The sequence below is a fragment of the Capra hircus genome, unplaced genomic scaffold, assembly GCF_001704415.2.
Source record: "Capra hircus breed San Clemente unplaced genomic scaffold, ASM170441v1, whole genome shotgun sequence".
In the NCBI taxonomy this organism is placed as follows: domain Eukaryota; kingdom Metazoa; phylum Chordata; class Mammalia; order Artiodactyla; family Bovidae; genus Capra; species Capra hircus.
Window position 1 is genome coordinate 375,897 of NW_017189596.1, and position 26,988 is coordinate 402,884.

The 26,988-nt window shown below is 37.3% G+C and overlaps 1 protein-coding gene across 11 annotated transcripts in view; it reads right to left on the reverse strand.

Annotated features, from left to right (window-relative positions):
* Window positions 1-1,102: 1,102 nt before the first annotated feature.
* FMR1 (fragile X mental retardation 1) overlaps window positions 1,103-26,988 on the reverse strand; it is a 40,114-nt gene continuing 14,228 nt past the window's right edge. Inside the window, exons 3-17 of one of the 11 annotated variants that reach the window (XM_018044538.1) lie at window positions 26,556-26,649; window positions 23,940-24,011; window positions 23,516-23,664; window positions 21,778-21,871; window positions 21,575-21,691; window positions 19,213-19,383; window positions 19,040-19,118; window positions 15,260-15,369; window positions 14,452-14,586; window positions 13,884-13,946; window positions 11,195-11,281; window positions 8,619-8,814; window positions 6,897-7,004; window positions 6,113-6,195; window positions 1,103-3,517 (exon numbers count right to left, since the gene is read on the reverse strand). In XM_018044538.1, the coding sequence (XP_017900027.1) occupies window positions 3,407-3,517; window positions 6,113-6,195; window positions 6,897-7,004; window positions 8,619-8,814; window positions 11,195-11,281; window positions 13,884-13,946; window positions 14,452-14,586; window positions 15,260-15,369; window positions 19,040-19,118; window positions 19,213-19,383; window positions 21,575-21,691; window positions 21,778-21,871; window positions 23,516-23,664; window positions 23,940-24,011; window positions 26,556-26,649 (1,669 nt within the window). In that variant the 3' untranslated portion in view covers window positions 1,103-3,406. Of the gene's footprint in view, window positions 3,569-3,701; window positions 3,829-6,112; window positions 6,196-6,896; window positions 7,080-8,618; window positions 8,815-11,194; window positions 11,282-13,883; window positions 13,947-14,451; window positions 14,587-15,259; window positions 15,370-19,039; window positions 19,119-19,212; window positions 19,384-21,574; window positions 21,692-21,777; window positions 21,872-23,515; window positions 23,665-23,939; window positions 24,012-26,555; window positions 26,650-26,988 lie in introns of those variants that run through there. The other 10 variants (XM_018044534.1, XM_018044535.1, XM_018044531.1 and 7 more) reach the window with 10 other exon arrangements.

Sequence of the window (26,988 nt, forward strand, 5' to 3'; positions counted from 1 at the left end):
ATTAGCATAAAACATGTTTCCCTGTTACTTCATGGAAAGTTCTGAGAGAAATGGAAAGAAAAATTTTAAATAGCAACCCTCTCCCCAAAAAAACCTTCAAACAGCCTCAGATAAACAGAGGGAAAGATGGTCAAAATTTAACTACTGCTACCTATTAAGCCTTCTGAGCAATCAAGACTAGTATCTTGTAATGGCTATTTTAGAATAACTGCTTATCAGAGGCTCAAAGTGTCGTGATGCAAAGACACTATTTATGGCCATGAAGCAAACTGGTCAAAAATGATCTAATCAGTATATTGACTCTAAAAGGTACTAACCACCAGGAACCGGAAGTTCATGGTCAGATGAGAGAAATGCCTCCAAGTGAGCCAATTGACACAAGACAGGCTTGAGTCTCAAGCCTGCTGCCACCAATAGGGTATTCACATGTAGCAAGCACTGAAACATGAAACCACGAAAACCCAAAAGTTACTTGAGGATGGTTGCTACTTATCACCTCTAATGGATTGTGCAGTCTAGAAGAGGTAACAGAAATTCAAAAAAAGTACCAGAATGAAAACTAGAAAGCCAGAAAATAAACCTGGATTTTTCTCCAGGAAAAAAAAAAATTATATAGAGAGACTGTCCTGCTTATCACTGGATCATTTTGGATTCTAACACGGGGAAGAACTTTGACACCATCATCTGTTTCTATCTACTCTTCTAGGTTGTGCCAGAGTTTCCATCAAGTTATCACAATAATCAATTCAGACATATTCTACCTACAGACTGTCATGTTCTCTATTACTGACATCAACATTTTAAGATTCATAGACATATTTAAGAGTTTCCAAATGGCAAGTATGTTTATGTGCGCACTGACAGGAGCATGTCTTTAACATGGTTTAGTAGCAGCCTATGTAATTAATGTGTTCAAATCCTCTAACTGGGAATATATAAAATTATTTTTCAATTATCTACATTTCTTTCTGCCTTTTAGAAGCACATAAAAAATTATTTGCAAGGCATAATATATGCTTTGCATGATTAATATCTCCCCCCATCTTTAGGTTTCATTACATTTAGAAATTTAAGACCAGGAGCAAACATCTGTCAGACTAAATTTTTGCTTTTTCATAAGTGCAACTTTTTAATAAAAATTTACATCTAGATAAACAATCTTCAGATTTTTGAAACTTTAATAAGATTTTAAAAACATCATGACTTTGAACTGAAAAACATACATGTTTAGCACACAAATATTGTAATATGAATCAACTCCAACTCCACATGAAAACATGTGACTCAAATTACAGTTTTAGAAGTTAGTAATTCACATTTAAGCAAGTTAGCGCCTTGCTGAATTCAGCCGTGGTAAAAAAGAGACTTAGTGCATATTGTAATGGCACAATGTGCTTTTGTACCATTTTGTTGGTATTTTTCACCTTATTAAACAAGATCAAGTTCTTGAAAGTTGGTAGATATCAGCTAACTTCCTATGACATGTGAAATTTCCAATGGTAACAGATACATTTTGTAACAGAACACTTTCTATAGACTTTTCCTATCTTAAAATTTTAAAAGCAATCATTTGTAAGGATTGCATCAACATCAATGTAGCAGAGGAAGATCAAACTTTATTGAAACTGCTTGCATACAAAATATATTGCACTATAACCAAACAAATGTCAACATAAAATCCAATCTGTTGTCGCTAATATGTACAGAGAATATTGCCCAAGAGCAGTTACATTACAAGGTCATTCTACCTTGGTTAATTATCTACAGTATTTTAAACCGAACAGCTTACAGATGATGTGTGCAAGGTACCAATTTCTGTTTTCAAATACTATACATTCCCAGAATAAATAACTAGAAATCAACATTAATGTTTGGCAATACTTTTAAAAGACTTTTTAATATTCTTGAAATCATGTGCAGTTTGTTGCCATTTTTATATGCTTATTTGTATGCAAGGAAAAGTAACCGTAATATGAAAATTCAAAGAAACAAACTCACAACAGACATCAGAGGCAGAACTTCGGTTTGTACGGCACTGTACAGATTCAGTGGTACCCCTACTTGGAGTTATTTTTTAAGAAAAATATAACATCTTAGAGTGAAGATCCTTCACATATTTTCCTCAGTAAATCTCGTAAAAAAAAAAAAAAACACAAAAAAACCCTCAAAACTGAAACCCAATATGTCAAAAAAACAAAAGGAAAAAAAAACTAAAGAAAAAAGTTTCATGTGTTAACCATCCTAGTCTGCTTTCCAATTCTGCTTATACATTAGACCTAATATTTCAGAGTTTACAAAACATTTAACCTGCTTCCAATGTTTCTCAGACAAAGTACCTGTACTTCACAGGATTATTATGCACACAAATGACCTTTCTACCTCCCCCAAATAAGCTTGAAATGAAAATGAGAAACTTCACAAAACTCGGGGAGGACAAAATAAAAGACAGCTCTAAGTTAAAACTGGTCATCAGGCCAAAGAGCAGGCGTATCCTACTAACTTTCAACCAGGAAGATTTGTTCCTAGCTGAAAACATTTGAGCCTCTTGCAAATGAAAAGACCGTTACTACTTTTCCGGTCTATACAGAAAAATTACACATCCCTCTCAATAACACTATTTGTCAAACTTCAGTGCAACAGAACAAAAACAAAAGTCTTATTCTTTATACTGCCTAACCTGATGTTTATGTAAGAAAAAAAATATGGAAAGCATGCATTCTTCTATAAAGTACTAATGTTTGACAGGGTTTGCTACATCTTTTAACATTTAGTGTTTCCAACTTATCTTCCCTGAACTCTGCATCCAAATATAATATTCCTACCTGCCAAGATATAAAAAAGGCACAGATCATACAACTTTTTTTTTTTTTTTTGCTAATGAAAATGACAAACGTCACATCACACACATCTCAGGGTCCACTAAAATACTGGAAAAGTGGACCAAAACATAAACTGACACAGGACATGAAATGCCTTAGTATTTTATGGACTTCTATATGAGATTGAAAATAGAAGTCTAATATGATTACCATAAATGCTATTATTCAGAAAAACTGAAATATACCAGTGAGTTATCACCCAATGCAGGGTAAACGGTCCAAATTAACGAAGAATATCACTGTGCGGTATTTAAAAAATAAACCAAATGAAAATCCTGTCCTGAAGTGCTAAGTATACTGAATTATTTAAAAGTAATGTTTCAAAAATTTTAAGACCTCATTGTGTGCAAATTTGAAAATTGCTGCTTATGGCCAATGTGAAAAAAGCAAAATTCTTAACGGAATTGTTCATTTCATGCCCTGTGCCACCTTGCCTACTATTTGTCTTTGGCCTAACAAAGTTTTCTAATATGGAATAAGAATTATGGAAATGGTATAGGGGATATATCACTCCAGAATTATGCAGTTTAGGGTACTCCATTAACAAGTGGTTGCTGGCCATCCACGGTGTCTGGCTTTTCCTTCCTCTGGTTACGATCTTTACCCGTGCGCAGCCGATTACCTTCACTGGAGGTATTCTGTAATGTTTTAGTGTGGACACTCCTTTCATTATTGCAGTCAACTCTGATCTAAAACAAGTTATAGTTGTTATATACACAGACCATATTCTGTTGTAATCTGCAATTGGCCTGACAAGAAATTTAAGCCCAAAGTGTATATTCCACATGTTAAAAGGGATTTGAATAGAAGAAGTGTGAGAAATTAAGGTCAGGTAGGAGCTTTATTTGGTTTATGATTCTAAAACACTCTTCTTCTGTAACTGGAACACCTTGGTCATCTCACTGCATCCAAAGTTAGATAAAAACTCACAATCCTACTGTGTCTTCTTCTAAGTAGAACAAAACAATGAGAAACAAATAGTTAAAATGAACTCCTATTACGGATTGCAAAATATATATGCAAAATATACAGGTCTGTTCAAAAAAATGGTTTATTCTTCAAAGATATGAAACCCAGGAGGAGAGAGACAAATTATTGTCTTCCTATTCTGACGTTACCAGAGCAATAACTTAACTCACTTATTAACTAGTCTTTAGTTGACATCTTCATTTCTATCGTAAGTATGATTAACTTTTTCTACACTGAGGGCTCCCTTTGTCTTACAACATGTGTGTGTATATAAATATACACACATACTGTATATATTCATATATATATATATATACACACACACTATATATACTCATATGAGCACTGGTTTCTAGTAGCTTATATTACCGTAAGGAAAGTCAGAGGATCATACAACTTAAACTCTGAAGAATAAGAATAGTACAGGGAAATTTGAAGACACTAATGTGTGGGAGAACTGGAATCCCAGGAAGAGGATAGAGATGGATATGATTTAAAAAATAATATTCTGAGATTTATATAATATTTTAAGTGCCAGCACTGAACACTTAACACTGCTAATGCAATTGTAGATGCTGTACAAAAGAAAGATAATGTTGACACGCAGGCCTAAAACAATTAATAAAAGTACTGATATGCTTCAAGTACAAATGGGACTACCTATAGTCCCAAAATGGTGCACTCGAATTTCAAAGTGTGTTTAATTGTTGGTCCTGGGTGAGTGTTTTTAACTGTTTGGTTGTCAACAGGGGAGTTATGAAACTGGTACATAAACACCTTATAATTTCATCAATCTCTAGGTCTAAGATATTTTCTGTGATGATCCTTAAGCACCAGCTAATAGTTTACACCTACTTATAAATGCTAGGACTTCCCTGGTGGCTCAGACGGTAAAGCATCTGTCTACAATGCCAGAGACCTAGGTTCGATCCCTGGGTTGGAAGATTCCCTGGAGAAGGAAATGGCAACCCACTCCAGTACTTCTTGCCTTGAAAATCCCATGGACGGAGGAGCTTGGTGCAGGCTACTATTCATGGGGTCGCAAAGAGTCAGGCACACCTGAGCGACTTCATTTTCTTTCTTTCTTTCTACAAATGCTATGAATTCTAAGGAATATTCTGTCATGAGGTTTCTGCTCTTAAAATTTATGTCTCACTAATTCTAGGTACTGGTCCCAAACCAATCCATAGTCATGAAGGGACCCCCAACTACTTGGATTAAGTCTTGAGTTAAAGAAGCAGCCGAAGAGATCATGCGTTCTGGGAATGAGGTACCAGGGTTCAAATATTACTCTGCTGCTGCTGCTAAGTCGCTTCAGTCGTGTCTGACTCTGTGCAACCCCATAGGCGGCAGCCCACCAGGCTCCGCCATCCCTGGGATTCTCCAGGCAAGAACACTGGAGTGGGTTGCCATTTCCTTCTCCAATGCATGAAAGTGAAAAGTCAAAGTGAAGTTGCTCAGTCATGTCCGACTCTAAGCGACACTTATGGACTGCAGCCTACCAGGCTCTTCCGTCCATGGGATTTTCCAGGCAAGAGTACCGGAGTGGGGTGCCATCGCCTTCTCCGAAATATTACTCTAGTGTATGCTAACTATGTGACTCAGTCTTTCTAAACTTCAGTTTACTCACCTATAAAACACAATAATAGAACTTCTTACCTCAGGGTACTGTTGAAACATTAAGTGAGATACAATACACCCAGCCAAGATACCTGGCTGTGCTTGGGGGCTCATTTTAAAATTATGTTAACAATGTGTTCAGCACAGGTGCTGGCCACATGAGATGCGTTCTCAGGGTAGAGGCTGGCTCTAAATAGGCAGCTGACTGATTCAGCATGTACTAGCCAAGTGTCATCAGCCCTGTCTATTGTGAGATAGATACCTTCTTTTTCTTACTTTCCAGTCAAAGAGGACACCCTATCCTTGCAACTCTGGTGAGAAGGGATGTGGGTTCCTCAGGGCTTATACAAGTCTCTCTCAGTACATTCCTGGATGTTTCTTTCCTTGGAGAATGGGGGTAGGGAGGATTATCTATGTGGTACTTAAGTCATAATGTGGTTGTCAAAATCTTTACAAATACTGAGACTGCACATTCTTTAGATAAATCTTCTTTGTATACTTGTCATAAAGGACTAAAATTGACCACAAATGTAATGTTGAAAGGAAAGTATTTCACAAATACCTATATAGTATAGCAAATTCACATAAATCTCAAACTTATGTTAACTGGGACAATTTGGATGAAAAGAGGCACGTAGGTTTACCTGGAGGGATCCATCTGCTGTTCTTCCTTTAGCCTCTCTTGGATTACGTGGACGATTATCTGTTCGGGAGTGATCGTCGTTTCCTATAGGGACATTTTTAAAAGGTTCAGTGGTCACTGATTCTGACATGCCTATTTGGAGAGTTCTTTGTTCCCACATCCTCAATTTATTTAGACCAACCACAGAATCTAAAATATAATCAACAACCTAGCAATTTCAGTTACATACTGTCTAATAATCTAGCATCCAGGTGGCACTAGTGGCAAAGAACCTGCCTGCCAATGCAAGGGACATGAGACCTGAGTTCGATCACTGTGTCCGGAAGATCCTCTGGATAAGGAAATGGCTACCCACTCTAGTACTCTTGCCTGGAGAATCCCATGGACAGAGGAGCCTGGTGGGCTACACTCCACAGGGCTGCAAAGAGCTGGACATGACTAAAGCGGCTTAGTGCACAGGAGCACATGTTACAGAGAACATTCCTAAGCCATCACAGTTCTACATCAACTGTGTGATAGGTCAATCTGAACTAATGATTAGATGTGATGTTTAGAGTACCCAAAGAAGCTGAACTAGTTATCAGGGGTTATTCGTATGTTTGTAAACTGTAAGGAAGCCTGTCTGATATTGCTAATTAATTACATGAGCCTTTCTTATGGTGACCAGTACAAAATGGGAGAAATGGGGGCTTGATAGTATGTCATTGAATCACCTAGCTTTTTCATAGAACTTCAGACAGTTGTTACAATTCAGCTTCATTTCTTAAACGAAAAACCCTCTATACCTTTGAAGCTGCCTCCACGTCCTCTTCCTCCTTGTCCTCTTCCTCCGCCGCCACGCCGCCGCCCGTCTCCTCTGCGCAGGAAGTTCTCCCTCTCTTCCTCTGTTGGAGCTAATGACCAATCACTGAGTTCATCTCTGTGGTCAGATTCTGTTTCAGAAGCATTTGATGCTTCAGAATTAGTTCCTATCGAGAGTTAAAAGTTATATACCATTGTCCGACTTAAAAAAATGTTAGGTTAACAGAAACTTCCAGAGATGTTTCTGGGGGTAATCCATTACACTTCCCAATTTATAAGCCCACCAAAGAGTATATATCACCTTCCATTTTGTAAAACAAATTATCTTAAGTTCAAAATGAAGGTTTTCACGATATTTGAGGTCATTTTTGTTTCAAACATTTTTGGTTCTCATTAAAAAAAAAAGGAATTCTATTAGCCATCTAAGTTCAAACCTGAGTATGCCACATCATTTAACAGCTGTGCTCCTTTAAACATCTGTGCTCTCTGGAGGAAAAGTTGCCTACAACAATTAAATGCAATACCTTGATAAACAAAACTTCTAGAAAGAGAGTTCCTTTTAACAAGGTTTGGCCAGGGACAAAGGGGAATGCACACATTTTGGTCATCTTAGAGAGGGTGGCAAAGGTGGCCATCGTGGCTACTATCTCAGGGAATGGTCTCTTGTGAGATCAGGGATTGGACCTCGTTGAATGGGGATATGCTTGTCTGATGCTTGGTCCACAACCTTCCCTCCCACTCCCGCAGGAATAACTGATTATTAGAAAGGATTTACTGTAGTGAACTTATTATGCCTGAGGGGGTGGGTTAATAACACAGGGGATGGGAGATGGGAAAATAACTTCTTGGTGAGGGGGAACCTTCCACAGCATCAAGAACAGACTGTTGGGAAAGGGATGAGGGCTCAGGTTCAAGGTTGGCCTTAGGAGTAGGTAGCTCTCTCCCCCACTCCAGAACAGCAACTCTACTACCTCTCTCTTCCTCTGTTGGAGCTAATGAGCAATTATAGCTTCACCATTATAGCTTCATTCCTGTGGATCTTGAAGGCTTTTCCATCTTACAGAGTTCCTTTTTGAAACGCAAATATTTGTGAGATGGATTATACCTTATACCATCATTAGCAAGTAACATAGTAGATACACAGTTGAGCAAGACAGTAGGCATGGGCAGTGGGATAGCGTTCAGTGAAAGGTACTGGGAGAGAAGAAAGAAGCACTGAGAGAAGAGCTGGGGAGGCAAAGAGAGACTTCGCCTACTTCTTGACTTTGCCTAGGGCTGACTTTGGCCATGCCACTCAAAATCACCTTATGAGCCACAGGATGCAGACCCCTGATTTACACAGTCCATCCAGCAAGTATGACCAGCACATGCCTGACAAAACATGAGCCACAGTACACAAATGAAAAAACTTTTGGCTATATAGTAATAAAATAAGGAAAGGCCTTAGGAAAGGCATTAGCATACAAGGGCTTAAGCAGATTTATCCCCAGTCAGACTGTGGACAGAACTCACACCTGCCCTGTGAACTCTATGGGTTATTATCAGGTTTTTCACTCTATTGTGTCTTGCAACACAATTTGACCCACTGTGAACTGGAAACCATGTAGTGAGAAATTGTTATAATGGGGTTCTAATGAATATTAGAGATTAGCAGCTATTAAGTCTAGGAACAGATAAAGTTACTGAGTAAAATGCTTAGTTTGTACCTGAAGTATATCCAGGACCGCGTCTGCCGTGCCCCCTATTTCTGTAAGGTCTACTACCTCGACCCAGTCCTTGACCATCATCAGTCACATAGCCTTTTTCCTTATCTGTACGATTTGGTGGTGGTCTAGAACTAGCTCCAATCTGTCGCAACTGCTCATCAATTTGTAATCTCTCCAAACGCAACTGGTCTACTTCCTATTTAAAATATACAAGATAACAGTAAAAATAATTTGACATTTTACTTAATAAAACCTTTCTCCTTTTCATCAGATAAAAAGTATACTGGAAATATTTCAATTTCAGCTCTAAGTTTATAGTAAACACTGTTACACAGAATTATCAGGAAATTGAATGGTCTCCTTAAAAAGAAAATTACTATAGGTAACATATTATTGATGTCCAGAATTAAGAGACAGAACAAAAATACTCAGCATTAAAATTATACTGAAAGAATTTAAAGTTATTTAATTTGGCAATATTATCCAATAGATCTGCTAAGGCACAAATATGGTAGTTTTGGGACTTCTTGATAATAGGTTATTGAATAAAACAACTCTAAAATGTATGAATACAGATAAATGACATTTAAGACTTAACCAGCTAAGCTTAAAAATCACACATTGTAAATAATATTAATTAATGAAACACTGAATTTGGGCCATCTTCTACTTTCAAAGAACAGGAACTATCTAATAGTTAACCCAAAAAGTTGTAGATATCATGCCTTGAAAACCTCTTAAAGACTACAACTCTGCTAAGACAAATATGATGAACAGTATAAAGTCAATTGATCAAAATATACACCTGGGGTCCACTAACAGACCCTCACACACAATGCTTCCAATATGCTAGGTTCTGTCAAAACCAGATGATGTCTCAGTTCTAACCCTTCTCCTTCCAATCTATTCATAAACATCGATTTACTAGCTGCAGGGAACTGGGTCCACAACTAGAGTAGTGGTTGGGTGTCTCAGTCAAGCAGAGGTAATCCTAGGGACTGTCCACATGAACAGTCACTGGGGAAGCCCCTGTAAAGCTAAGTTCTTAAAATCTTAGTACAGCAGTTTCAGGAAAAGGGCAGGTAAGGATCTAGATGAGTGTCATCTGTGCTCTGAACCAGACATTGTTTTACAAAGGACTTAATTAAAGGAGAGACTGCCGCTGAGTGGCTTACTCCAAAAGTACAGTCACAGCTCATGGAATGGGTGGATCTTGCAAAACAGAATGATAGTCCAGGTTATCCCATGGGGGCAAAGCAGTCACCACTCGGTGAGAGATGCGAAGCCCACTCAAGGGAAGATCTGGTGATGGGAAGCATGGCAACAGGACAGCTGCTAATAATCCAAAAAGATATTCAATGTGAAATATAAATCAAAAGATCTAAAGAAGAACACTGGTTAAAAGAACAAGGGACTGATGCAATGCAACCTTAAATTTCCAGGTCTTCCACATTATTTAAGCTAAGAATAGGAAGAAAAACACATACAACAGATTACACATAAGACACACTTTAAAACAAAAGTGAATAAGCAAATCAATGGGGTATCCTACCCACATAAACCTTGCTGGATGAAACCTCTCCATTTTCAATTATTTATTGACCACCATAAGAAGGATAAGAAGTGCCTAGCTACCATGTTTTTCTTCCTCATTTACATGTAACTATAAATTGCTTCATTTTATTTAAGAAGTCAGCAGAAAAATTCTTAACAGGATAGCCTCATAAATACAATAGAAAGTTGGATTACTTTAAAAATAACATTTAGTACCTGTTACAGTATGTTTTTGATACATGTGGATACAAAAGATGGAATTATAAAAGTGACATTGGTAAAATTCTATTTTTTTGAATTACAGAACAGTTGGCCAAAATAAATTTTAAAAAACACCTAGTCTAGGGAGGTGATTTGCCTACAAACACAGAGCTGGTCATGGCAGAAGATTACAATCAAGTGCTGGACTGCCAATCCACTGCTTTCTCTGCTATGCCTTGCAGTCTCCTGGTTCCTACTTTCCAGATTCTAAGCTGGAGTAGGCACAGTGGTACAAATACCAACTAAAATGAGCTTTTCTACAAGGAGACATAAATTGCTTCTAGTTTGTAAAACGGAGTATAGAGAAAATTATGAAGGGTACACATTTAAACAGAGGACTTCATGAAACTCTGGGCTATTCCTGATAAATGACATAAAGGGGACAACAAAGTAAGTGTTACAGACATAAAATTTGGCCTGGAAAAAACTCTCAAGGGTTAGGAAGGATCAATGAGATGAAAAAGATTTCAGACAGGATTGTCTAAAGTGGTATGAGGGTTTAACAGAAAAAAAAAGGGAAATAGGGGAATTTCTTCAGAATAGGGATACTGAGTCTTAAATTTAAAATGATGGAAAATTGACTTATGTTTTCAGAAAGAATACAATAAGCTAAACAAAATGAGGTTTTTTTCTATTATCTTTTATAGGTCTTTCATTATCATGTACAAGCTAGAAGAAATCTTAATTGTGTTAAGATTTACTATGGAGTTTTTCTATTTTAGTGCAAAAAGATTCAAAGTTAAAGTTCTTCCTGTTCTCACCTTTAAATAGTTTAGGTGATAATCCAAAAGAACAGTGGCATTAGCAATGCTGTCTTTTGTTCCCACAAAAACAAACGGTACCATACCCTGAAAAAGAAATGACAAAAACAATCTTATAAAATTAATGATGAATTACAATCTGAAATATGCAAATAATGACTAAATCCCTAGCACAGGATCTGACAAATGGTAGGTACAGCAAAGTTTGTTGAAAATATGAAATACATAAAAACAAGAGTAGTTAGTATATTTTACACATCTCCTGTGTATAAGGACAGATCAACATAGCAACCATTAAATGTATCAGGGTTACTATGATTTAAACACTGTTAAATGTTGGCAAGCGTGTAAATTATGTAACTCAAAATTATACAAGTTTTAAAATGAGACATACAAACAAAATGAGTACTTTAAAATACTCATTAATTTACTACAGGTTTTATCTAGATAAAATTCTTTAAAAAATTAAAATTAGATACTAGGGCACAAAAATAAAAACTGAATCAACTTTGCTAACCAAGTCAACAGAGTACAAGCAAGACACAAACAAGAAGAGTTAGGATAAATTAATGTGCACTTAGTACTTATTACGTGAAGGGGGGAAACTGGGCATATTCATGAACATAAAATTTAACATTTCAATATATTTCAATAATGTACTCTGAACACTGAAAAGGATTGAATCATTAAGAAAGTTTGATCTCCCTATGATACAACTTTAAGGATACATTTTTTTAAAAACAAGCATACTAAAAATGTGTACTTCTAGCTCAAAATGTATACTTCTAAATCATCAGCAGAAATGAGGGGAAAAAAAATTGTTTCTTGTCACAAGTTATAGGGAAGCCTAGGCCAGTTCTGTCGGAGAAGGCAATGGCACCAGTACTCCAGTACTCTTGCCTGGAAAATCCTATGGACAGAGGAGCCTGGGAGGCTGCAGTCCATGGGGTCGTGAAGAGTCAGACACGACTGAGCGACTTCACTTTCACTTTTCACTTTCATGCACTGGAGAAGGAAATGGCAACCCACTCCAGCGTTCTTGCCTGGAGAATCCCAGGGACGGCGGAGCCTGGTGAGCTGCCATCTATGGGGTCGCACAGAGTTGGACACGACTGAAGTGACATAGCAGCAGCAGCAGGCCAGTTCTATAAGCTAACAGCTGGCAATTATGACCTTCAAAGCTGAAAATAATTCAGTATTTCACTACTGATGAAATTCTCATGGTTACTGATAGTCACAAGTGACTAAAGAAAAGTACACAGTAGTTTTGATGTAGATATATTAGAATTTTCTAGGTGAAAGCAGCCAAGAAACTTAGCAAGTATCAATCACTCTTTTAAAAAGAGCATTTATTCGATAGGTGTTGGCACTGCTAGGCTGCTTTTGTCTGCTTGCACTCAGTATATAGCATCTTAAACATATGTGGGGTTGGAATAGGTTTTTTTCTTTTTCCTTCCACATGAACGTGGCTGTTGACAGGGTACAAGACTGAGTAATTGGGAAATATTGCTTGCAAACTGGCATCCATCTGGTAGGCAAGGCATTGCTTCCTAGTAACAAGGACCACCTGAAGAATCAGGTGCCACTGAAAACGCATGGGCTTTTTTTTTTTTTTGACTGAATGAACTATGGAAGTTATCAGGCCTATGACCCAGATCTCTTTTTCTCAAAAATATTTTTGACTGTCGAGTTTTTTTTCCCCAACTGACTTTCTTACAAAGCAGTTAACCATATTATTTTCCAAAATGCCCTATGATGAAATGCTATGCCCTTCTCCTTGGATCACATACTATCAAAATAAGCTTTAATGCCATCGATTTAGCTGATCAACTTTGAAGCAAATAGTGAAAAACAAAATTATCTTTCAACATTTCCAAACTGATGATGTACCCAAGTGCCACTCTATTAAGCACAGCACTAGTGGACCAGAATAGTTAAGACAAAGAAAGGCAAGAGCGGAACAGTGACCTTCAACGTAGATACCAGGAAAAAGTGATTCCCCGATCTGGGATGAGAACTGGACTCCCCCGCACAGAGGAATGTCCAATCCACTTGCAGTTACATTTCTCTTTATAAAATGGTATTTTCGCTTTTAATCCCTTGTTACTCATAACATTTTTTCCCATCAACAGTTCTTACAGGCCAGATGGGGGGGGCGTGCCCTCAAGAAACTAACAATGTAAGGATATAACAAGTAAACATCTATGTGGTAAGTGCTACAGACAGGGATGACCACATCAGAGCATCAAAGGGGAGAAAGGCTCTTGAGCTCATCATGGGGAGGGACCAATGGCAAGTACACGAGGAAAGAGGCACATGAAGTAAGCCCACAGCAGTGGCAAGCTGGAGAAAACAGAGGGCTTCTGGCAGAGGAAACATATGCATATCTCTAGAAGCAACAAGGAGTAGACAGCAGTGTTTGGACAACTCTAAGTATGGCTCAAGCCTCTCTCCAGTGCAAGGAAGAGGAGTGGAAAGAGATGATATTGGTCAGGTGGCTATGAAAAAAAGGCCTTGTAAGCAACAGGAAGGAGTATCAGCTTTCTCCCCAGGGCAATGGAGCCAAAAACCCCACAGATACACCTCCACCATGCCCCAACTCTGATGATCATTTGAAGTCTTTCTTAACAAGGGGAATAAACATTAAAATATAAAATTAAAATGTATTTTTCAAGGAATGGTTTCCTACCTGCCAAGCCTTGAGTTCAGGTTTCTGGGATTCCCCTGCTACAATGGATGAAACCACTAACACCTAAAGCAGTATAAGGAATGCAAGTGATGTCATTAACTATAACAAATGATACACAGAAGCCTGAACGCAGGACTTTCACTGCAGGACTTCTAAATCCGTTTCTAAACAATTCGGTTAGTTCAAATATTGAAAGTCAGTTTAAAAAATATGGCTTTAAGTAACAATTTATGCATCTAACAGAAGGTACATTTGGATATATTACAACCTGCAAAATTTCAAGAGCTAGAGCATGAAAAAATAAAAGTCCACCCTCAAAAGAAAAATGTGACCACTAAATGCAACCCCATATTTTATGTTTACAGCATAAGATTTGTCACTGTGAATAAACTGAAAAGTAGTTATCCCATTGGTCTGTAATATCTCATAAGCTGGCAATCAGATCTGAAACAGATACAGCATGAATAGCCTATAAGCCTAACCAGAGAACACACCCAAAACAACAACTGTGACATTTGGGGCAAAGAAATTACTTTCAGTATAATTCAAAGTGAAAATTATTTCTTACCCTCTGGACTTTTGTGCTGTTAGGTTGTGAAAAATGAGTGCTGTTTTCCTTTATATCTGTATGTTTTTTTTCTTCTGAGGGAATAGGTCCAACCCTTGAGTTACTGGAAGGTAGGGAATTTGGTGGCATCATTTCCTGGATGAAAAACACAAAAGAGAAAAAAGGGCCCATTTTTAAGATTTTACTTAGCACCATTATTGTATCAATGATCATCTTTAAGAACAGAAACTATTACAGACAGTTTCGGTAAACAAACTTACAGAATGCAAAAATTGTGCAATAAAAATGCACATAGATTGAACTTCAGTTAAAAGAACCTTTCACAAAAGCAAAGACTAGACAACATAAGAAAATTATGGCAATTTGGAAGGATTTTATTTTAAACAGTACCATTGTACAGAAGAGCACGCCCTCACCTTCTCCATCCCAAATACTTCAAAAAATGTAAGGCACACAAACACAAACACACAAACTAAAAAAGCCAAAGATGAAAGCCAAAAACCTAATTAGTGTCCCAATTTTGTCTCTGCCAGTAACTTAAGTGATATTTGAAGTGTGCTTCAGATTTTGTTTTTACATTTGTGATGGCCCATGCTAAAGATCTAGAAAAAAGACTTAAGGAGTTAAAGGGGCTAATACATAATCACAGCATCAGAGACTAGAAAGAGGCCGTCATCTATAACTTCAATTAACTGGCAAGCCTGACAGAGGTTTTACGTTCACATTATATGTATATTAGAGGGCTCTAAGTTACTGTGTCAAATAAAAGACTTATTAGACAAACCAGAAACATGCACTAGAAACATACCTCTTCTTGTGGAACATTTTTCTCATTTTCAGCCTCAATTCTCACCCTCACAACTCCTGACTTGTCCACAATCTCTTGAATCAGTTTTCCATTTTTTCCTATTACTTTGCCTAAGTTAAAAAATGAATAATTCATGTTTGGTTTTAAAATCACACACCTCAAACCAGTAAGCACACCCTACTGTAAACTATAACATTTTTTATGTATAAAATTTCATATAATTTTAATTCTATCTCAAAACCAAAACAGAGACTTTTTTCAAAAAAAAAAAAAAAAACAGTGAAACTGGCTTTTCACTCTATGAAGTCATCACAGTTCAAACTCCTTTGGTCCAGTATGAACTGAGTAATAACTTGTGAACTGACAGGATAATTTTGCATTTTTAAGGCAGTTCAAAATAGGCTCTTATTTGGCATACAAGGGCACACTTTAAATGTTCAGGTAGAGTGGTATGTATCCTTTCTGCAAAGCTCTATAAAAAGAATTAACGAAAAGGATAAATAATAGAAAATACAATTGCTTATTTGACAATTTCAATCCTATCTGCATCTGATTTACACCTGCTTCTTTGCCCACGGCAAATATTTTTAGAATTTTATACGGCACATTTATAAGACACTCTAAAAGCGGCATAAGCAGCTATGCTGCTGCTTAGTCACTCAGTTGTGTCCGACTCTTTGTGACCCCATGGACTGTAGCCCACCAGGCTCCTCGGTCCATGGGATTCTCCAGGCAAGAGTACTGGAGGGGGTAGCCATCCCTCCTCCAGGGGATCTTCCCAACCCAAGGATCGAACCCTGGTGTCCTGCATTGCAGGCAGATTCTTTACCATCTGAGCCACCAGGGAAGCCCATAAGCAGCTATACATTCATCTAGAAGTACACATTTTTCAGGCCAATGTGTTAGTGGACTACTACTCTTGTGCGTGACTCACAAATTAAAACTAGTATGTTAGAAGGTGAAGTGATTGGTTACAGAATAAAAGATTAAGAAATCACAGTTTAGCTTAAAACCACAATGAAAAAGTTTAAAACCAGTTCAAGATTAAGTTTTACCATATCACCTGTTAAAACTCTGAAGACTTCAAATACCAGCAATGGATAGGCACTCAAATCTCTCTCACTTTAAAAAATTTAATCATGTACTTAGCTGGGAAATGACTGCTTTCAGAGCCAGCAAAACAAGACATTCCAAGTACTAAAAACAACTCATTGTAGAAATGTACATACGAATTACATCCAATTCCAAGGGCACACTCCCAGGTACTTAAAGCAAGCTGAGCTGGCCATGCCAAAAAATGGGCTTGCCCCCCCACTTCATCTAAGGTAGGGATGGGGATCCTAAAGAATTCCTAAATGAAATCCTCAAGGAAATCAACCCTGAATATTCATTGGAAGGACTGATGCTGAAGTTCCAATACTTTGGCCACCTGTTGCCAAGAACCCACTCACTGGAAGATATCCTGATTCTGGGAAAGATCAAGGCCAAGAGAAGGGGGCAACAGAGGATGAGATGGTTGGATGGCATCACTGACTCAGTTGACATGTTGTTTAGTCGTTCAGTTGTGTCCGACTCTTTCTGAGCCCATGGACTGCAGCATGCCAGGCTTCCCTGTCCTTTACCATCTCCCAGAGCTTGTTCAAACTCATGTCCATCGTGGAAGGACAGGGAAACCTGGTGTGCTGCAGTCCATGGGCTCAGAAAGAGTTAAACACGCCTTAGCCACTGAACAACAATAAAGGAAAAAAACAGGAATAAAAATTTGTTGAACCAATCCTAGATAAAAATGCAGGGAAAGCCTTCTCAAAGCCAGACCTTGTGGTTCTTCCAATCAGAATAGCCTTGGTATTCCTGCTGTGTGTGCCAGTCTCACTTACCCCCACAACCTCTTCTGACTGGTCAGTGGTCAGGGAAAAGAACTGACACACTAAATCAGGACTCCTGACCTAGGTGTTTCTGCAATTATTTCTGTTGTTCTTCCCTTCAAATGAAAAGGGATAGAAGGAGGAGAGAAGTTACATAGAGTCTTCCCATTTTTTTTTTCCTTTAAATCTGTAGCACATTTTCATGAACTGATGCTGATTTTAATAAAGGTCTTTTAAATGAGTTAGCAAAAGGAAAAAGGAGATTTTGGCCCATGTTTCTACTAGTATCTTAACAATCCTATATATAGATAGGTTATATACTATTATATATAAATATATATATATACATACTGTGTATTAACTACGACTGAACAATTAAACAAATTCAGTGTCAAAGTGGGTGAAGAACAAGCAAATTATTAGCAAAGTTCGTGGGAAATAAGAGATACCTTGTTTGAAATCTGATTTTTTAGCACTTTAAGTGATAGGTTTTTAGAAAACACTACTGAATAAAAGGAGCAAAATATAATTAATTTCAGTTCCCTTGTTATTGTTGTGTTAGCACTCAGTCGCTTCTGACTCTTTGTGACCCCAAGGCTTCCCTGTTGGCTCAGACAGTAAAGACTGCCTGCAATGCAGGAAACCCGGGTTCAATCCCTGGGTTGGGAAGATCCCCTGGAGAAGGAAATGGCAATCCACTCCAGTATTCTTGCCTGGAAAATCCCATGGACAGAGGAGCCTGGTGGGCTACAGTCCATGGGGTCACAAATAGTAGGACATGACTGAGTGACTAACACTTTCACTTACTTTCATTCTAACTATAAAATGTATGCAACTGCTTGACAAACTGTAAATAAGCGGGAAAAATACATTCACAACCCCACTTCTCCTGAGGTAATCAGGAGAGTGCTAATCATACATTTCCCATACACACAACTGGCAATGACATTACATCATCATGCTCTTTAGTTGACTGTATGTAGTATATAGTTGAGAAAATAATTCTGCATTATTTCACTAGTATTTACACTTTATCTTCAAACTGATTTTCTTTGGGCAAAAAATACTATTCTAAGTGTTTTTATAATGGCATAGGAAGATGTTTACAATTCTATGCTGACAAAAACAGCAAGCTAAGTAGAAGTGAAAGTTTGTGAAGAAAATGCACAAAGAGCCCTTATTTTCTCCTTTAAACCTTCCAAAGGGCATGTATTACTTTTTGTAATTAGCCAAAGTTAAAAATATTTTTTAAATGTAGTATGTCCCAATTTTATTGATAAATTTAAAACATATGCAGTATTCTGATAAAACTGCAGTTTGCTGATACATTTTACTAAAGATAACTGCACCATTGAAGAGCACTGGTGGAGAGTTCCTATGTTATTTACACATGATTGTGATGGTCATGAAACAACTCAAGTCAAAATGAAGAATTACAGCTGATGTTGCAGAAAGCCCAAGAGACTTTCAGAATTACTTCTAGCTTTGGAATTTATTAGATTTAAATAACCTATATTCAGATCTTCAACACTGAGATAACTGATATTTTATAGCCCTGTTAGAGAGATAAAATACCAATCTACTCTAAATTATAAAAAGGCCCCAAATGTCATTCATTTTGAAAAAACATTATTTAACATAGAAATATATACAGCAAAAAGGCTGTGCAAAACTTATCCTTCCAGGAACCAGTAGGTCTGAACTAGCAAAGCAGTACCTTTTGTATGCCTTCTGAAAATGTAATCTTTGAGTGTATTTACCTAATATTTTTTGTATACTGCAGCAATAGACTCTATTTCAAAGACTAAGCTTCAGCTAAATGACTCCACAATGAGTGAAAATGGAATTCTATGAGCATAAATAAATTTACCTAACTTGTTTTTGTAGTGTGTGTCAAAAGCAGTTTGTGACTCACCTACTAAGTTCCTTGGAACTTGTATGACATCTTCAGCAAATTCAAGAAAGCTTCGAGCCTTTTTCACTGCATCCTGATCCTAATCAAAATGGGAAAAAGTTTTAAATCAACAAAAGATGAGCCATCTGAAATACCGTTTTATTTTAGAAAAAACTATTTAGTATAATATTTACCTCCCCATAAATATGAAATGTGCAGGTATCTTCATCTAGATCAATAGCAGTGACCCCAGGTACCTTTCTAGCTTGCTGAATATTAGCACCATGAGTACCAATAGCTAGACCCATTAGATCTTCTCGTACGATAAACTGTTCATGAAACCTTGAGGCAAGCTGCCTTGAACTCTGAAGAGAAATGCACATCTGATTAGTATGCTTTATCAATATTAAGACAACTGTATTTAGGTCAGCCATGTAAATTATCTTGACCCTGTGTATCAGTTTCTATCTGAAACTAACAGGTTTAAGAAAATATTTTGCACAGCTTAAGTACTTTTCAGGTTACTAAAGGTCTATGTCATTTGATATATTTTTGTTAATAGGAAAGGGCTTGTTGACAATTTTCCAAGGTAACCTTTGAAAACCTATTTGCAAGGCTGCCTTAGTTAACCAGTGACATCAATGTAATAATTAAGAAGGAGATCAACTGTTCCCAAATAAACACCAGCTCACTGGGTCTGACAGACTCAATATTAAGTAAAGAAAAATTTTAAATACCATCTTCACAGAACACTGTATTCATTTCATTTTATTAAAGGATATTGGTGTGTATATTTTTCTAGAAACGGTGCCATTTATGTAACATCACGAGATACTGTGAGTTTAGATACCTCTCTGATGGACATTAAAGGGACACCCTCCCTCCACCACCCCCAAATCTGAGTAAAGGAATCATAAAAATTGTTGGTACATTAAACTGAATGATTACAAAGTCAGAGATTTACAACTTATCTTACATATGTGTCTGCAACCTAAAATAAGATCAGAGTCTGTAAGACCTTGTGATCTGGATCCACAAGTATGATAAATTCTTTATATTCAGTGATGACTGAACTAGATTATACTGACACCTCAAAACTTGTGGATAATCACTCTCTTTAGATAGTATCATCAGTATTATCAAAATTTACTGTTTAGTTCTAGCATGCCATTAATGAAAACCAAACATATTAGTGGCTCATGTTGAAAAAATGGAAATTTCTTATCTGAGTATGTGGATCTCTTTAATATTAGTAGTGAGGAAAGATAGGCATGCACACTAGTTTCTCATTATTCAAACATACCTGATAATCTGAATGAATGAGTGTTAACTACTATAAACAATTTTAAAAGTATAAAATCCTTTTTGTAGATTAGAGTTAAAAAGTGAATCAAATATTTCTAGGACTTTTCAAGAGGTCATGTTTTTTGACTCCTGGTTCATTCACCTGGTTCATTCTTTTCACTGATAATTCACTGATAAATGATAAGCCAAAGTTATGACAACAGATCATTTAAGAAGAATTAGATGTTTAAGAAGAGGTAAAAGAGTATATTTCCGTATTACAATGAAAGTAAGGAGGCTGTTCTGGCCTAAAAGCTACGAGAGAATCACTAAAGAAACCACAAACTTGTGAACACAGGGACATCAAGAAAGAATGAGAGTAAAAAGTAATTAAATAGACCTCCACGGCCAAAAAGAAAATAAAGGAGCAAAAGGAGATATAAATGTCTCCTCTCCTGCTAGGTGTTCAGCAATCTCAATTAAGTTGGAAGGTGGCACGTTTCACAGACTTTTACAAGAATATAGCCTTTAGTAGTGGTCACCTTTTCTCTTCAAATGCAGTCTGGAACTCCTTTTTTTATTTACTATTTCAACTGCATGGTGTTTTCCCTCTAATGAAATGAATAATGATGAGGAAGTCTGGAATCTGGCAATTACATACTGGAGTTGGCACACTAAACTAAAATCCATTTAGTTTCTATGGTAATGGATGGAAGTACTAAATAGTTATCAATGAAAATAAATGTATGGTGATGAAAATTATTGGAAGATTAATAAAAGTAGATAAAATGCACCTTAAGAGACGAAATAGTATGTTAGGGAAAGAGCCTCTGGCAGGAATCTGAAGACAGGAGTTTTAAAGAGTGACAACCAATTAGAATGAAGAAGTTCTATACCCTTTTAAACAGAGATAAACATACATAATGAAAGGAATATGATTAGATATTTAAATAATCTCTAGTACTTTAATGATAACATGTTATATGGGAGAATCATTGCTTCACTTTATTAGCAGCTTTGATGAACTTCTAGCAAAAAGTGAGTTGGCCAGAAGTTTCTTAATATACATAAACTGCTGCTTAATTCTGAAACCTCAGGTATAAAAATTTTAGTATGATTATGCATTGTACAATTTAATTTTTCAAAATATAGAATACAAGGAATTGCTAAGAACAATAAACAAAGGACAAGCTGCCCAAAGTCATGTTTTGTAACCACACAGTTATCATTTCTAGATAAGCCTTACAAGCATCGCTAGGGAAAGCCACATACCTCCAGCTGCTTACTGGCTTCTTCATTTCTCAGTATCAGAGACAGCTTAGTGCGCAGACTCCGAAAGTGCATGTCAATCAGCATGTGTGCTCGCTTTGAGGTGACCTCACTGATGGACTGAAGGATATTAAAAAAAAACCGTTATCATCAAAGCAAATGCCCTAAATGAAACACACCAAAATAGACAACTCAGAAACACTCACCAAAACGACGAGCTGATAATTTTCTGGATCATAAGTTACAGAAAAGGCACCAACTGCCTTTTTAAAGTCTTTGTGTGCAGATTCCTTGGCACACCTAAAAAAAAAAAAGAATAACCATTGTGAAGTTAAGATGAATGATTACCAACTACTGGGATAAATATATGCAGAGATATTTGCACTTAGTAGAATTATAGATTCATATTAAACTTGATTTATGCAAAATATGCTATATCCATCTGTAAATTCAGTTTCTTTGCTGGGCTTCTCAGGCCAATTTGAGATTATAGAGAAACGGAAAAAACAGTTATGCTCGTAGGAAATTATTGGTGGTCCTAGATTATCAAAGATGACATCTTTAGGGGAACTTACTTCCCTGGTGGCTCAGCAGTAAAGAATCCGCCTGCAATGCAAGAGATGCAGGAGATCAGAGTTTGATCCCTGGGTTGGAAAGACCCCCTGGAGGAAGAAATGGCACCCCACTCCAGTATTCTTGCTTAGAAAATCCCATGGATAGAGGAGCCTGGTGGGCTACAGTCCATGGGGTCACAAAGAGTTTGTACACAACTGAGACTGACCACCAGTCTCCTCTGCAGGCTTCCTGACTTCAGTTATACATGATGCATCCATGGTCAGTAGTGTCTTACTCTTTGTGACCCAAGGACTACTGTTCATGGGATTTTCCAGGCAAGAATACTGTAGTGAGTTCCCATTTCCTCCTCCAGAGGATCTTCCTGACCCAGAGATCCAACTCACATCTCCTGTGTCTCCTGTATTGGTAGGGAAATTATTTTACCACTGAGCCACCTGGGAAGCCCTAGTTACATATGGTAGGTCACTAATCTTCTTGAGTCAATTGTTAAAAACTTTTGGGGATAGCTACCAGGTGTTCAATTTTGTTCTGCTGTTTCTTTTCTAAAGAAAAAGTGCTGATCAATTATAGGGTGAGAAGAAAACATGTATGAATCAGAAGGCACAAACATACATATGCAATCTTTATAATTAACAAGTAGGATTTCTATGCATTTTGAACTATTAATAGAAGTTAATGTTTATCTAAAGTGTGATGTCTAAATCAAATTTAATATATGCTCTTACTCTAAAGAGTCTTATTTAAGCGTTACTTCATATCAAGGATGGTAAGAGAGAAGACCTTTGGAAGCTCCTTTAAGCAATACTTGTTACATATGTATCTTAGAATATTAGCTAAAAGGGAAAAAAACCTGGAGAAATCAACATTGCCTAAAAATTGGTTTGTAACTTATGACAGAACTGTATTAATCAGTTTCAAAAATCTTAAAATTCTATGATGAATGTTTATGTTAGAAAAAAAAATGTACATTAGCTATCTATGTGGCCAAGTAAGTTTAAACAACTGGAATGTTGGCTTGATTCAGTTCAGTGCAGTCACTCATTTGTGTCTGACTCTATGTGACCCCATGGACTGCAGCACGCCAGGCCTCCCTGTCCATCACCAACTCCCCGAGTTTGCTCAAACTCATGTCCGTTGAGTCAGTGATGCCATCCAACCACCTCATCCTCTGTCATTCCCTTCTCTTCCTGCCTTGGCTTGATTACATAACCAGAAAAGGCTAAACTTTTTTTCCCACTGCTTTTGCAAGCCATTTATGTCAAAGTTCACTGAGGTTAAAAATTGTTTCCTATTATTTGAAAATGTATTATTTTAAATTAATTGCACAGCACCTCTTAAGTTCTCAGCCTTTCTTGCAAATCAACTCACATTTGTCTTAAGTCTTCTGGAACATCCAGTTTGATTTTATGAAAAGTCTCTTTTGTGGCAGGTTTGTTGGGATTAACCGATCGCAAACGTTCAATTGTGACAATTTCATTGTATGTAGCATCACAAGCTGCATATTCTATCACGTAGAACTGTGAGAAATAAATCAAAGTCATTCCTGATCATAGAGTTTACATTAAGAACAAAAAGCTATACCTATTCAGTTCTTTTAAAATTCTTTAAAGAGAAAAAAAGCTATTTGATCAACTAACTGAAACACACAAAACATACTGAACATATAAACATTTAAATAAAGTAATCAAGCTAGCTACTACTTTCAAATAGAAATCCAAACAGAAATGTATATACCTGGATTTAGAAAAGGGGAAGAGCATAAGAAAAATAATTGAAATAGGCATTTTCCTACCTCACCCTTTATCATCCTCACTTTAGCTAACCACCAACAGCAAGGCTCTTTTTCATTTGCTCTGGAATAAACCTACACAAAAATTACAACATAGAATATTTCACGATTAAAATCATTCAGAAATCTGTAAATTATCAGACATCAAGGAAAATTTCTTAAAATGACCTTAGGTATCTTGCAAATCTGTTACGTTGTAGACTTTTAACCAGACTGTACCCGCTTCTAGACAAAGACATTCAGAAACTACCTGGTTACCAGGAAGAGTACTGTAAAATACGCTTCCCTATTTCTCTGTGCTGTCTCTGTGCTGCCTCAGTAATCATCAGTATTCTGAATACGAAAGCTTGAGAAAAGCTGACCACTTACAAAGCTGGGCATGCTTTCTTTGGGTACTCTGTGAGCTATGAAAATATATCTAAACATGTAAAGATGAACGTGTTTTTGTTTTACTTTAATAAGCAAATAACAAGTTGAAAGTTAGTGATCCTGGCCTACTGCCTGGCTCATGGTCACTAAATGGGTAAGGCCACTGACTATTCAGCCCACTAAGGATACCACCTGGTATTCATGTCTCCTGGGACTAAATGGACAGCAACTGGGTCACTCTCTGGCCTCCTGTCCCCTTCTCCACTAAAATGGACAACTCCACGCTGGCAATCCTCTGGATACCACCTTTCTCCTCTCACATACTGTTGATCAGTTCTTCTAAACTGATCTCTCTGGTGACCACTTCAAAGTTCACTTATGATGTACAGCATAGAACCTTTTGTGAAGACACTAGCAAATCAAGGTTAATAGGAAAAGAGACACACGGTGAGTGACAGAAATACTCAAAAGTAGAAAGAAGACACAGGAGGACAAGGGGATGGGGAGGAAAGGACAGAAGACAAACAACTCAGGGCTCCAACTCTGGTCCCCCTTTTACTACTGAAGTTCAGAGACAAAACACAGTGATGAAACACAACTTAACTCAACCTACCTTTCCCTCTTGCCCCCATTACTTCCTTTCACCTCTGCTCTAGTCAGAGAAATAATGTCAGTTATTTGTTAACTGTTTTGTCATCCTGACAACAGCTTTTCATTGGTTCCCATTGGTCATGTGACTAAGGTGCGCAAAAAGTCCCCTCTATCCATTACTATTATGAGAATTCCTGGTGTAGACAGACCAAAAGACCTAAGTTAATGGTTATACAATAAAGTGACTAAATATAACTTGATTTAACCCACATTTTCTTGTAACCATCAATTCCTTTCATCTCTGCTCTAGCTAGTGATAAGCTCAGTTATGTATCACTGTTAGTGGGGTCACTATGGCAACAGGATCTCATTGGCTACCACCTCTCATGTGACTCAGCTGAGAACTATAAAGAAAAAACAGTCCCTTTTATCAACTCAAACACTACTATGAGGCCTTCTGATACACACAGACCAAAAGTCCTGGTCCTTGACTTCAGGACACATGTAGTGTCCTGGGGAAGTGAACAACTAAAGGTCCTCAAGTACAGACAGTGTTTGTACTCTCTACTTGAGTTCTGACAAAACCAAACCCAGTTCCTTTCACCTAGTTTAAGTACTGAGTACATCTTGGGTAAATAAATAGCACTTCAGAAAAGAACACAGGCTGGACATTGAGACCTTCCTTGAGCACTCCCTAAAACGGCACTCTTGCCCATACATCACCTTCCATCCTTGGTTTTCTTTCTCAGCCTTATTCACAATGGCCCTAATATTAACTCTCCTCACTAGAACAGGAACCTGTTAAAGGCTGGGGCCTCTTCTGTTTCACTGTACCATCTGTACCCAGCACAGAAAATAAGAATTCAAGGACCTAGCACACCTCACCTGACCTGCACAAATGGATTCTTAGCTGCTTCCATCATACTGAAAATAAAACTGCTACCATTAACAAGGCATTGTGGAGAAGAGAAGTACCTTAAAATGGAGTATGTGCAGGGGGCTGAAGAAGATACTACACAGACCAACTACAACATAAAGCTGACTCCAAGCGCCTGAAGTCTCACAAAAATTTTCAGTGGCTAGAGAAATCACAATCTTTTTGTCAATGTGTTACATCTCCATAGCACCTTTTGGTCAGACATTACTGGCACATAAGCAGTTGGTTCATAGCATCTCCTGTGAAAAGATATTTTACCTATAGGTGTATATACTAAAACTCGTAGATGAGTTTTTAAAAATATCCCAGAAGGCTTTATTGCCACTTAAAGAAATCCTAGGATGCTGCTCTATCGAAACGCATGGTTCTTTCCCTAACCCATTTTGCTTAAAATGGGGACATGGTTGTAAACTAACAATATATTATTCAAACAAGATTCAGAAATTGAGGAAATGGGGAAAAGAAATCCTAGTGGACAAGGGAAATCAGTGGTGACTTTCCAAGCTGTGCCTTAAATGCTGTTCAGGCAGCCACATTTAAGCATCAATAATGTATTATGTCATATCATTACTAGGATGGTGCAGTCAAAAGCCTATTTGCATAAGAGCTATAATTCTCAAGGTAGACTGAGGAGCATTAAAGACAAGGGATACAAAAGGCGCAAACAAGTTAAATGTTCCCAGTTCTTCAGTGCTTAATAACTTGATGGTGGGGAGACTTACCTCTACTTCATCGCTTTCATTTATATCTTTATTATAACCCACAGGTGGTGGGAATCTCACATCATGGAATGGAATCTGCCTGTCTGGCTGCCAGCTGCAAATAAGCAAACACAATTATTTAACATGTTTTCTGGTTTAATGGAAGGGATGACTATGCTGCCATCAACCTTTGGTTAAGTGTGACCCTTTGTTTTTCTAGTTTAAAGAAGCAAATGCTTTAAAACTGTCAGTGTTTCACTGAGTGGGGGCATAATGGTAATATAGAGACATTTCAACAAAGTCTGCATGCAACACAGCAGCCTTGTAGTTCTATTTGGAGTATTTCTCTAAACACAATAGGTCAACATTACAATTTAACAAGCCTTTCTTCCAATAATTTCAACTTCTAAGAATTCTAAAATTCAGGCCACGACAGCAATTTCCTTTGGTGCTT